The sequence below is a fragment of the Tetrao urogallus genome (genome assembly GCF_951394365.1).
Source record: "Tetrao urogallus genome assembly, chromosome: 3".
Lineage (NCBI taxonomy): Eukaryota > Metazoa > Chordata > Aves > Galliformes > Phasianidae > Tetrao > Tetrao urogallus.
In genome coordinates this window covers 75,541,241-75,554,561 of record NC_136815.1, presented here as the reverse complement: position 1 = coordinate 75,554,561, position 13,321 = coordinate 75,541,241, and the positions used below count along the sequence as shown (strand labels likewise).

At 38.8% G+C, this 13,321-nt stretch overlaps 1 protein-coding gene across 1 annotated transcript in view; it reads left to right on the top strand.

Moving 5' to 3' along the window:
• The window catches only part of CDH9 (cadherin 9), a gene marked incomplete at both ends in the record, with an annotated part of 60,457 nt that extends 48,240 nt beyond the window's left edge, over positions 1-12,217 (top strand). Inside the window, 3 exons of the mRNA XM_079533712.1 lie at positions 8,448-8,565; positions 8,663-8,914; positions 11,730-12,217. Coding sequence (XP_079389838.1) covers positions 8,448-8,565; positions 8,663-8,914; positions 11,730-12,217 — 858 coding nt within the window. The remainder of the gene's footprint in view (positions 1-8,447; positions 8,566-8,662; positions 8,915-11,729) is intronic.
• Between the last annotated feature and the right edge of the window lie 1,104 nt (positions 12,218-13,321).

The window sequence follows — 13,321 nt, the reverse complement described above, 5'->3', positions numbered from 1 at the left end:
ACATGCTGGAGCACTACCTGAACACATGAGATTGCACAAGCACTACGTTGACAAGTTAGGCATCCACTTAGGATTTCACTGATTTTGAAATAATTCTTTTGGGGGTATTTGATAATTCTTTTGGGGGTATATCTTTCCATTACTCATACTTCAGGTCGGTAGTGATGAAATTGTTCAGAGAAGCCTATGAAATATGAAAAGAGATTTCAGGGGTTTAGGGCATTGAGTTCAAGGTACAGGAGCACAAGTGATCTTTTGTTTTATACCTTTAGGGGTAGTGAAGAACATGGGGCAGGCTTGGAAAGCACAAGTAATGAATAATTGGCTCAGAAGCTGGTGTCGAGGCAGAAACTTTGGGTTCTTTGATCATGGGGCAGTTTACTCAGCCCCTGGCTTCTTGTCAGTGCATGGAACCCACCTATCTCAAAGGGGGAAACGAATCCTAGCACAGGAGATAGCAGGGCTGATTGAAAGAACTTTAAACTAGCTATGATGGGGGAAAGGGACAAAACAGGGCTCACCAGAGATGAGGCTAGGGGAAAAACGCTTGAGCTGGGAGTGAGACCAATGACTCAGCTGAAGTGCATCTACACTAATGCACACAGCATAGGCAACAAGGAGAAGGAGCTGGAAGTGATTTTGCAACAGACTAGCTATGACATAGTTGCTATTACTGAAACATGATGGGACCACTCCCATGACTGGAGTGCTGTGATAGATGGCTACAAGCTCTTCAGAAGGGATAGACGAGGAAGGAAGGGTGGTGGTGTGGTTTATATTGAAGAGTGTTTTGATGTTGAAGAGCTTGGGACTGGGAATGACAAAATTGAATGTCTATGGATAAGGATAAGATGGAAGGCCTATAGGTATGATATCTTGGTGGGTGACTGCCTAATCAGGATGTAGAGAAAGATGTAGCAGTTTATGAGCAGCTTGTGGAATTTGCACAATCGCCAGCACTTGTTCTCGTGGGAGACTTGAACTTCCCTGATATATGTTGGAAATATAATGCAGCGCAGAGGAAGCAGTCCAAGAGATTTCTAGAGTGTGTGGAAGATAGCTTCCTTACGCAGCTGGTATGAGAGCCTACAAGGGGTGGTGCCCTGCTAGACCTGCTCTTCACTAACAGAGAAAGACTGGTGGGAGATGTGAAGGCTGGGGACTGTCTTGGGCAGAGTGACCATGAAATTGTAGAATTCTCTATTCTTGGAGGTGTCAGAAGGGTGACTATCAAAACTACTACCTTGAACTTCAAGAGGGAGGACTTTGACTGTTCAGGATGCTTGTGGCAGGGGTACCTTGGGAGTTGCTCCCTAAGGGTAAAGCGGTCCAGGAAGCCTGGATGCTCCTCAAGATGGAAATCTTTAGAGGCACAAGAACATACTGTTCCTGAATGCTGTAAGGTGAGCCATAGGGGAAGAAGACTGATGTGGATGAACTGGGAGTTACTGTTGAGACTCTGGAAGAAAAAGAGAGTCTATGTCCTCTGGAAGAAGAGATGGGCTACTTGAGGAGATTGCAAGGAAGTTGTTAAGATATGCAGGGAGGAAGTTAGAAAGGCAAAAGCCCAGCCTGAACTCAGATTGCCCACTGCAATAAAAGAGAATAAGAAATCCCTTTATAAATATATCAACAGTAAGAAGAGATCCAAGGAGAAGTTCCATCCTTTACTTGATGCAGAGGGGAATGTGACCACTGAGGATAAGGAGAAGGCTGAGGTCCTCAACACCTTCTTTACATCTGCCTTTAATAGCCAGATCAGTTATTGTCAGGGCACTTTACGCCCTGATTTGGAAGCCTGGGATGCTATGCAGAATACACCCCTGATCATTCAGGTGGAGACAGAGAGCTCCTCCTCCATCTGGACTGTCACAAGTACATGGGAATGGACGAGCTCCACCCTAGGGTGATGAAGGAGCTGGGGGGAGTGGGATTGCTGAGCTGCTCTCCACCATCTACCAGCGCTCCTGGTTGTCTGGCGAGGACGCAAAGGATTGGAGGCTTGCCGATGTGACTCCTATCTACTAAAAGGGCTGTAAGGAGGATCTGGGGAATGATATGCCTGTCAACCTGACCTCGGTACCAGGGAAAGTTATGGAGCAAATCATCTTGGGTAAGATCACAAAGCACGTGCGTGGTTTCCAGGGGATCAGGCCCAGCCAGCATGGGTTCATGAAAAGCAGGTTGTGCTTGACCAACCTCAACTCCTTCTACGACTGTGTGACCAGACTGGTAGACGAGGGAAAGGCTGTTGATGTAGTGTACCTAGACTTAGCAAAGTCTTAGACATGGTTTCTCACATTATTCTGCTGGGGAAATCGGCTACCCGTGGCCTGCACAGGTATACCCTTCTTTGGGTAAGAAACTGGCTAGAAGGCCGTGCCCAACAGGTAGTAGTTAATTGAGTTAAATCCAGCTGGCGATCTGCTACAAGTGGTGTCCACCAGGGGTCAGTACTGGGCCTATCTTGTGGAACATCTTTATTGATGATCTAGATGAGGGGATTAAGCATACCCTCATTAAGTTTGCAGATGACACCAAGCTGGGAGGTAGTGTTGATCTGCCTGAGGGTAGGGATGCCCTCCAGAGGGATCTAGATAAAGTGGATCACTGAACTGAGGTCAATAGGATGAGGTTCAACAAGGCCAAGAATTAGGTCCTGCACTTTGGCTACAATAACCCCATGCAACACTATAGGCGTGGGGCTGAGTGGCTGGATGACTGTGAAGAGGAAAGGAACCTAAAGCACTGGTTGATGCTTGGCTGAACATGAATGGCAGTGCCATCCTGGTCTGCATTAGAAATGGTGTGGCCAGCAGAAGCAGGGAGGAGATCAATTCCCTGTACTCAGCACTGGTGAGGCTGCACCTTGAGTACTGTGTTCAGTTATGGGTCCCTCACCACTAGAAAGACATTGAGGCCCTGGAACTTGTCCAGAGAAGGGCAACGAAACTGGTGAGGGGTCTGGAGCACAAGTCTTATGAAGAGTGGCTGAGGGAGCTGGGATTGTTGAGCCTAGAGAAGAGGAGGCTCAAGGGAGACCCCATTGCACTCTATAACTTCCTTAAGGGAGGTTGTGGTGAGGAGGGGTTTGGCCTCTTCTGCAAGGCAACAAACAGGACCCAAGGAAATAGCTGCAAGTTGAGCCAGGGGAGATTTAGATTAGACATATGGAAGAACTTTTTCTCTCACAGAGTGGTCAGGCATTGGAACAGCCTGCTCAGGGAGATGGTGGAGTTGCTATCCCTGGCAGTGTTCAAGAGGTGTCTGAATGAAGAGCTATGAGATACTGTTTAGTAGCTTGTGGTAGTAATGTTGGTGGGAGGACGGTTGGACTAGATGATCTTGTAGGTCCTTTCCAACCTTGCGATTCTATGAATCTATCGTTCTGTGAACAATATTACTTTAGTCCTGGAGAAATGTGGCTGCTTTCTAATCTTCCGCAAGATCTTGAACCCAATCACTTCCCACTGTGCTGCATTAGCAGTGTATTCAAGGTTAGTTCGATTGTTCCTACCAGATCACATAGGCAGAAAAAGGGACAAGAAAGAGAAAGGACGGGAGAGACACAGATTTGCTCTTCTATCATTTCACTACAGTATGTGTAAACTGTTACATTCTGATCTCTCAAAAACAGACTCTCATGTATTTTTCATAGCTTATTGCAGATATATTGTTGAGATCAAACACCACAGAATTATTTGCTACACAAAAGAAGTTTAATATGTTTCAAGAAATGACAAAGCCAGTGCTCCAAGATGCAGGATTTATTCTGTTCTCTCCTAAGTCACTTCAGAAAAAAAGTGTCAGACAAAAACAAAGAACAAAATGTCCCTTTCTCAAGTGTCTAGTGATGTTTTAAAAACTTATTTCAGAAGCACACCAAAGTAGAAAAATTGCATTTGAAAAATTTCTCAGTGTTGTACAATATCCAGGTTTATCTAAGAATGTAATGTAACAAGAACATAAGCCCAAACATTTCAACCGGATTCAAGGCCTATTCCTCTGCCAGTCTGTAATCCCACAAAAGAAATAAAAGAAAATTCAGCAGATCCTGCTGTGAAGTCTCTCTCCTAATAATGTCATTCATCAGAGGTCTTGTTTCTCAGTCACTGGAGATACAAATTTCATGCTATACGACAAATGGATTGTTAAAAATTCACAAAGGTGCTGGTTAAAACAGCAGAGCATCTTTAAACTCCTCTGCAAGTGACATTATTTTTCACCGTCTTGTTTAAAGTGAATTTTAACAGAAAAAAATTTGAAAAAAAATTAAAACATTTTATACATATTTTCAAACATGACAGTCATCACCAGTATGCTTCTGTTCGAAAAAAATAATTAGCAGCAGATTATTCAGTAGACACTCAAATTATCTCAAATTTTGTTTTCTGGGTAGAAATTGTTAATGTGAATTCATCTGTTCACCTCATCTTGTTCAGCTTTCTTCATTTAACTTTTTAATAATGCCTGAAGCATTGTGTTGTATTGTTGAAGTATGGGCTCTGGAGCCAAGCTGCAACTGTGCTTTGTATGGACGAAGTATCAAACCAGTTCAGGCTGAAAACTTCACCTAAAAGGTGGCTAGCTGGTGCTATTTATTAAAATATCTGTATAGGTGAAGATGTACTTTTAGCCTAACATTTGCTTTAATGTTTCTTCTTTTCCTTTTGAAGACAGTCCTAAGAGTGAGTCCATAACCCAACACTCTTGCTTGTTCAAATCCGTGTCTACAGATGCAGCCTCAGGAACATCTCTGAAGTGATTAGGGACTCTTACTATTTCAGAATGCTCCCACCTAGCTTTTATATTCTTCCTGTATTTGAAGGAGCATGAATCAAACTATAGAGCAGTCAGTGTCTGTGGATGTACTACATCTGTGGAATCTGTTATGAGGTAGTCTATTCATTCCTGATCATTTTTTTCTCTCTTTTTCCAGAGCTTAATGCAAATGGCTATAAAATAGCCAGAAGAGAAACTAGTCACAGTTTTGAATGTTGTGTCAGTCATGATCTTTGAAAAACAGTATTCTGGAGAAAAGAATTAAAAAAAATGAAAGCAATATTCTAACCAAACCATTGTCATATTTAAAAAATAGATTCCAGTGGGAAATGGGCCCAAATATTTTAGAAAGATTCTCTGGTCTCATCATGAAAAGAATTCTCCAATATATTCTCCCAGTAAGAATATTTCATCATTCACAACTCATCTTACATTGTCAAGTTAGTAGAACCATTTTGTCCCAAATATAAAAGAGAAATTATTAGTGTCTAAGTTTGTATTTTTAATATCCTCAAAGGTAACACAAAAATGTCTATTTCTTTAAGTGCAGAGAAGTGCACACAACACTGACATTAAAATAGTGGCAATAATGCTGTATTTCCAAATTAGGCTCTTTCTCCTGGAAACAATGGAAGAAAAAACAAAATGAGAATGCTTCTTTTCTCCTCTAACGCTGATAAGCTTGACTCATTTGAGTAAAAGGAAATTTCCTGAAGTAGGGCTTCCCTCATAAATCCTACAATGTTGAAGATCTTTCTCTGAGGTCTTGCAGACATGTGATCATAACTCAACAATTGCCCTAAAATGGAAGAAGAATATATTTTCATCATAAAATTGCAAAATATAAACAAATCAGTACTATTTCTTTTTTTAAATAACTGATTTAATGCACAATAAAAATAGGCTCATATTTTTAATTTCTGCAGTGATTTTCACTAACATCCATCTATTTCATTTACAGTTGTATTGCAAACAAACAAACAAGCAAAAACTTAATTAGATAACATTTCTAATTTCCTTTTACCTTCTTTTAAAAAAAAAAAAAATCACCTGCATTCATCCTTTTTCATTTTTCTATTCTCAAATCTTTCGTGATGAAAAAACAGCTGGTTCACAATTTATGCAGCCAATAGTTTGAGCAGATGAAAAGATTTTTTTCCGCTGTTGTTGTTATTATTGTTTTCTCCTTCAGCCTTATCCTCAACAATAAGTTTTCAGTGTAATTAGGTTTCGCTATGCCTGGCATAATTGTCCTCCCCCATGTCATTTGCACATGAAGGGAATAAAATCCAGATCCTATAAACATCCCACTGATTACATCTCAAAAAACTCCAAGATTCTCAACAGTAATTTCTGGCAGCTATTACATGAGGATTTTTTTTTATCCTTGAGTTTTTCATCAAGTAATTGCACAAATATTACCACATATTTTAATTCTAACTCATCTCTAGCACTTTTGTGTGTGTGTTTTCAAACTTATAAAAATTTGAGGGAAAAAATATTTTCATTTTGATATTCTACATCTATCAAAAGTGTGTTTTGTTATAATAATATTCCACTTTCACTTAAAGCAAAGCAATGTCTTCATCTTACTCTCTCTGTGGCCACTCTCAGAAGCATATAGTAACAGGAAGAAAAGGAATAGACTGTAAATTGGAAACAGGGGACAGAATCAGAGACATAGGCAGAATACTATGTCCTTAACTAAAGTTTGTTTAATCTTGAGAAATTGATTAAAAACCAAACTAACTAACTAAAACACTCAAAGTGAGGTGATGAATGATCATCAAATGCTCTAGAAGTGAAGAGACCTTAGTATATAGTCATTATTTTATTCATGCTTAAATAAACTGCATAATCCTACCTTCAGCATATTCTTTTCCTCTTGTACAGTGCTGATATTTGCACGTTCCCTTTCGAGTCCATTTCTGATGACAGGATACCTAGGAACATAGAAATAAAATAGTAATAAATAAAAAAATCTCTTTTAATTATTTTAGAAGAAGGTCCTAGGAAGTGAACTACCCGAACTCAGGCCTTCTCTATTGTTTTTGCTGTTGTTGTTTGTTTTGTTTTTTGTTTTTAATTGTTATGTAACAGTTGACTGTAATTATATGTAATTAAAGTATCCCAAGGTTTACCAGAAAAATAGGTGAATGCTCATTGTGTAGAGATTTCTAGTTTCTGAATATTACAGCCCTGTAATTGTGTTCATCCAATAGAGTTTCATCCCGAGAAATGCTAATACTCATCCAAATTTCATTATGCTCAACTCTCACTCAAGGTGATGTCTGTAGCAGTCTGCAAGAAAAAAAGCTGCTCCTTACTTTATTTCTTAAGCTTAAAAATCCTATCAGTGTTTCTTGTCAATTACTGTATTTCTTGAAGGGCTCATGCTGTACTCTTCCTGGAAATATCAGAAAAACAAGGCATGAAGTAAGCCTTTGATAACAAATGGCTTTGATGTTTGCGGAATTTCAGGACACCCTATGCACTGGAAACTCTTGAAAACCTCAAATCAGGCATTGGCTCCCTCATAGCTTTAAAAGAATCAAGTCAGACTGCTGAGCTCCTTCTGCCTCTAAGTTTAGGTGCTACAGAAACACAGCTGTACTGAGTTGTAGCATCCTTGGAAGAAGCTTACTCTCATTCTCACACCAATGAGCTTTGTCATCTTCAGATGACATCTTCTGAACTCAAACATACCCTTGAAATTCAAGGTGGAGTATGGGCCATTCTCCAGCTGTATCCACGGTATCCACTGGAGAGTGCAAGGGGCATAGCAATCATTTGAACAGTTTGTTGCATTACAACTCCTTACACAGCTCACACACAGTACTAACTGCTGCAAGTCATAGCTCTGCTCATGGATGTTCTCAGGTAGCTTCTACTTCTGCAGTTCTGCAGCTGTATTCCTTAGCCTCCAGTAGCAGCAAGGTAGAGAAAAGAAAAAAAAAAAGACAAATTACTAGTGTGCATGTGTCTATATATAATCAGGTTCACATAATTGCACTTATTTTTATGCAACAGGAAAACCTGTGCAACATGGAATCACTGTTGAGGCCCTTCTTTTTCAATCTTTTCTGCTCTGATGCTGTGCTGGGGCTGTTTCCACTGCCCCCAGAAGGCTTGAGTGCCCTTGTTTACAGCTGTAAAACTTCACAGCCAGAGATTTCAATTTAGGAAAGAGTAAAGTATCTCCCTTTATTACCTCAGGAGAGCTGAGCATCCTGCCAGTGCAGTACTACAATTTATCACCAGGCGCAGATGAGGTAGACTGGGAATTAGACCCACTTAACAATTGGTTTACACACTGCTCTGTGTTGTTGCTATATGAGGCCACAGGAGGTTTATGTCTTATTTAGAAGGGCAATTGTTTCTGTACCACTGCAAGATACTGAGTACAAATCAAAGCAAATGGCAGTCTCACAGTGAAGACTTGTCCTTTTTTCATTCTCTGCTATATGTTTAAACAACAAAGCAACAACTTGTTTACTGGAACCTCTCCTGTGTTTATGTGGGGAACATTTGGCTTAGGACATCAGTTTGTGCCTACTTACAGAGATTCATCAGATTTTCACTGGACATGAGTATCAGAGAGTTCATTTAAAATGAACACAATCTCTTAAGAAAGAAAAAAGCATGAAATACTGTTTTCTTTATAGCTGATACAGACTGTGAGTGCAGTTGACAAAGATGAACCTCCTCGAGGACACAAATTTTTCTTTGAGTTGGTGCCAGAATTTGCTGTTCATCCAAACTTCTCCATTATAGACAACAAAGGTAACTGCTGATCAGCGCCAGCTTCCCTATTACCCCTGCCCCAATACCATCCTGTGTTCACCCTGTAACAAACATTTATTCTGCTTTTTCATTGTAGACAACACAGCAGGAATTATAACTAGAAGAAATGGATACAGTCGAAGTAAGACAAGTACCTATCACCTTCCAATCGTAATATTTGACAATGACTACCCAGTTCAGAGCAGCACTGGCACCCTAACCATCCAAGTCTGTGCCTGTGACAGCCAAGGGAACATGCAGTCCTGCAACACAGAGGCCCTGCTCCTTCCTGCTGGCCTCAGCACAGGGGCACTGATTGCCATTCTCCTCTGCATCATCATCCTGCTGGGTATGTACCTGTGGGGTGACATATGATTGACAACACAAGGACTGATTGCTTCTAGACCCCTGATATTCTGCAACCCCTTATTCATATGACACTGCAGAGCAATATTTCATATCTAATGCAATCTTTTATCCTTTGTAAGAAATCTTTTCTAAGATGGAAGAGGAGATTGGAGGGGAAAAGGAACAAATGTGGGCTGTTATTCATCATCATAATTTGTAAGAATGAATAAAAATGAAACAATGAGACTATTGGTATTATTTGGGAAAAGAAATTTAAAAATCTAAGTTCAGTTGCAGATACTGTGCACATCAGAGCAATATTTTACGTTATGAACAGAATGTAATTTTAATCCAGGACTCTGAAAATCATCTTCCTGAAGATGAGTGATATGCTTCTCCATGATTAGAAAAATATCAATTATACCAGCTATTTAATCATGAATGATTTGTAATTTTTATACTCAGGAAATATTTAGCTCAAAAGCATAGAAGAGAAATGTTCAATTGCTTGCAAGTGGTAGTGAGTACAGCTGATTAAATAAAGTTTGAGCACAAAAGTTAGATGGGTAGCTGGACAGCAGCAGCATTTGAAAAAATAGGGAATATCTGAAGGAATTAGAATAAATGGTAGCTCATAACATGTTGTTAAGAGCACAGAAATTGTAGCCTGTTGGTTTTGCTGGCCAAAAATGCCTCCTTAAGAGGTCCATTGTCTCCACTTTCCAGTCAATCTCTATGTTAGATCTCATCTGCTTCCCACCCATCTCAGCCAGTGCAGATTGCCAAGGGAGGAGTGAGAAGTTAACAGGTGTAAGGTTATATAATTTTGTCAGTATTTGGATTGCTAGCAAGATCAAGTGGATTTGGGTACCTCCAGTAAATGTTCAGATGACCACAGAGGCTGTTAGGAGACAGAACTACATATTTGGGAACTGTATCTCTGAAGGGAGACTGCTTGAGCTCTGATAATACAGTTATTCCTAATGTTCAGGTTTGAGCATCACTGCATTCCTGTTTTCAGCCTGATCCAAATTTACTTCCTCAGGACATTGTCCAAGCACAGCCTGAGCAGCAGAACTTGCAGGGCACACCTCCCAGCAATCAATCTTGATGCAAGCTCTAATTAGATCTGGCTCTCCAGATTGCACAGTTCTTAACACCATGTCGATGGTGTCTGTATCTTCAAAGCCCTCTCTCATGTGATAACACAGAACATGAAATATATACCACAAAACACATACTCTCTCACTATGAATACACCACTCTAGTAGGCTGCAGTGTGTTAGTACAGAAACATCGAACTAAAAATAAAAATCAAGATCATCATTGCTCCTTAGAACCATAGCAACACCACATGAGACAGAACAGCCTCAGGGACCTGCACTGTGCAAAACAAGCGTGACCAGATTGAATCTTGTGGACCCAGGGTCAGAGACCCTCCTTTGCTTAACACTACAGACATAGCTGAAGCCGAAATAGAATAAGGCTGGAATTCAGCTAAACAAAATTCTTAGCTTACAGCTGATGTAGTTCTTGTAACTTTATTTAAATACTATTCACCAAGAAGTATGTTCAGACAGTAGAGTGGCGTGACTGTGCCTGTCACAGGAGAAGCTTTAAGTACCCAGCTGTACTTTTTCATAATAATTTTTTAGTGTTCTGCCCTTACAGCTGCCCTCTTTTATATGAAGTTACTAAATTTATGAATAGACTACTCCTTGTCTAGTACTAGAAAAAAATTTGAAAAAGATTCTTCCTGTACACTCACAAAATCACAAACAGAAGACCCTTTACATTTGCAGCACTGTACTATGACATGCAGAGGATCTTTGTTCCCCCCTCAGGCCTCAGTATGTCCATTCTTTTTATTCACCATCACTCAAGTCATTTAGAGTAAAAAACTTTGCTCCCAAGGTTTAATATACTGCTCTAATGCCTTTAAGTGTGGCTTGGCATCCGCTGTTACGCCTCACTGACAGATGATTTTGTTGGCCTTTCCTATTTACTTCAGATACTGGAGCAAGGGTCAGATTTTTAAATGCATTTAAGTATTGAATTCCTACTGAAATCAATAGCATTTAACCAGCAGAATGTATTTACAAAGCTTGACTTTAGTTTCTCATCTACCTCTGTAGAGGCTCAGCTTAGTGCCAATTCTTACCTCTCCAAAACAAAGTCTTATTCAACCAGTATTTCTTAAACTACCAGAATCATGCTTTGGATGAAACAGTAGCAGAGATCAGATTTCAATTCCTGCAGTCACTGAAGAAAAAAAAAAACAGTTTTGTCAATAATATTGATAGCTGAAGATTCTCAGGTTCTTGATTTCAGGAGAACTTGCAGATCCTGCTTTCAGTAGTGAATCATGCGCTTAGGAATACCTAAATCACTAGCTTTCAAGAGAGTGAATTGTTTTTGTTTGGGAGATTCAACTAATTTTTTTTTATAACATTGCCCTTAGTAACTGCCAGGAAGGCAGTACTTCACAAAAGTAAAGCTGAAGTCAAATGCCTATAGGATGATCTATTTTAATACATTCTTCAGTTTTAAACATTAGCTTAATAGTAACTTGTATATCTATCTACATGGAATACATAATATTTTAACCATTGCTCCCATAGGTTTAAAAGAACATATACATTTGGCTGCTGCACAAATGATAATATTTTTACTTATTAACCTCAACTTCAGCTTTTGTACCTATTTCCCTACTAAAAATCTTTTGACATTTCAAGTACAACAGATAATGAAAATATTTTCTCATATATTTCATTTCTAACTCTGCATTTCTTCCTTCGTCTTTTGTTTCTTTTCAGTGTTAGTTGTCTTGTTTGCAGCCCTCAAGAGACAGAGGAAGAAAGAACCCTTGATCATCTCGAAGGATGATGTTCGAGACAACATTGTGACATACAATGATGAAGGGGGTGGGGAAGAAGACACCCAGGCTTTTGACATTGGCACACTGAGAAATCCAGAAGCAAGGGAGGAAAGTAAGATGAGAAGAGATGTCTTACCAGAAACTATATTTCAGATAAGACGGACTGCACCACTTTGGGAAAACATTGATGTTCAAGATTTTATTCATCGAAGACTAAAGGAAAATGATTCAGACCCAGCTGCCCCTCCTTATGATTCATTAGCAACGTATGCTTATGAAGGAAATGATTCCATAGCGAATTCACTCAGCAGCCTGGAATCACTCGCCACAGATGGCAACCAAGACTATGATTACCTCAGTGACTGGGGACCTCGGTTTAAAAAATTAGCAGATATGTATGGTGGAGAGGAAAGTGATAGAGACTGAGGAAGTAATCTGTGACCTGGTCAATGTTAGTGGAATTCATGTCTATATTACTAGATAAAGTGGCCTACTCTCTCTTACTTGGGATTATTTTTTTTTTTTTACTAAAAATAGTTGCTGTCTTAGTAAGGGTTTGCTTAATCAGTAAGTCAATGTAAATTGTTATGAATGATTTAGATAAAAAAGTCTATAATTCACCCTTTCTGCCTAGAAAATTCTGAAAAAAAGGTTTTCATTTACAATGAAAACACAATAAAAGGCTTTTTGTGCCTTTAATAATGAGGTGGATTTTTTTTTGTTTTAATTACTTTGCTTTACCTTTCCTATTAGCTGGGACATTGTGAACCCACGCTGTAATATAATCTCTAAAGTATATTTAAATTATATTAATATTACTGCCATATTTATTGAGTTAAAGAATGTCTGTGTGTTGATTCATCATGATATTTTTATATATGTATATTTATATTTTTGTATTTTTATTAAATAAATTAGTATTTATAAAAAAACTACTTATGAACATAATTTGTTAATCACAAAAAAACTGTTCAGTCTTTCTGAACAATATAAAAACGCGTATCGTGCAAAACTTTATTTTCAGGTGCATCTTGCAATGGATCAGTAGTTGAAATGTGCTGTGCAAGAACAATATGGAGAGTACTTTGTATTGGGAATGTAGCATAGAAAAAAGATAAATGATTTTGAAATTTTAATTATAAATAAATGCCATCTGCGTTGCAATGTGTATTACTATATGGCATAAGATTACTGTTCTTTTTTTTTTTTTTTGGTGAAACTTCTCTACACCCACACTTATCTTCGTTTGTGACCAGGTAACAAGAGACTGGATTTAATAGATACATGCCTGGGGATTTAAGGAACCTTGAAGATTTATTTTGGTAGACATAAGAAAGGGGAATTAGATTGTATTCTAATATTATTTTGTGGTTTTAGGACAATTAGACTTCTCTTACTAATAGTGCCTTTCTAAATTAAAGCAAGACATGCAGTAGAAATAAAATTCAACTTTGTTCATGTTGAATATTTTATTAAATATTTTAGCGTTCTCTTCTTTCAAAGAACTATCTACATTTGCATATATTTTAA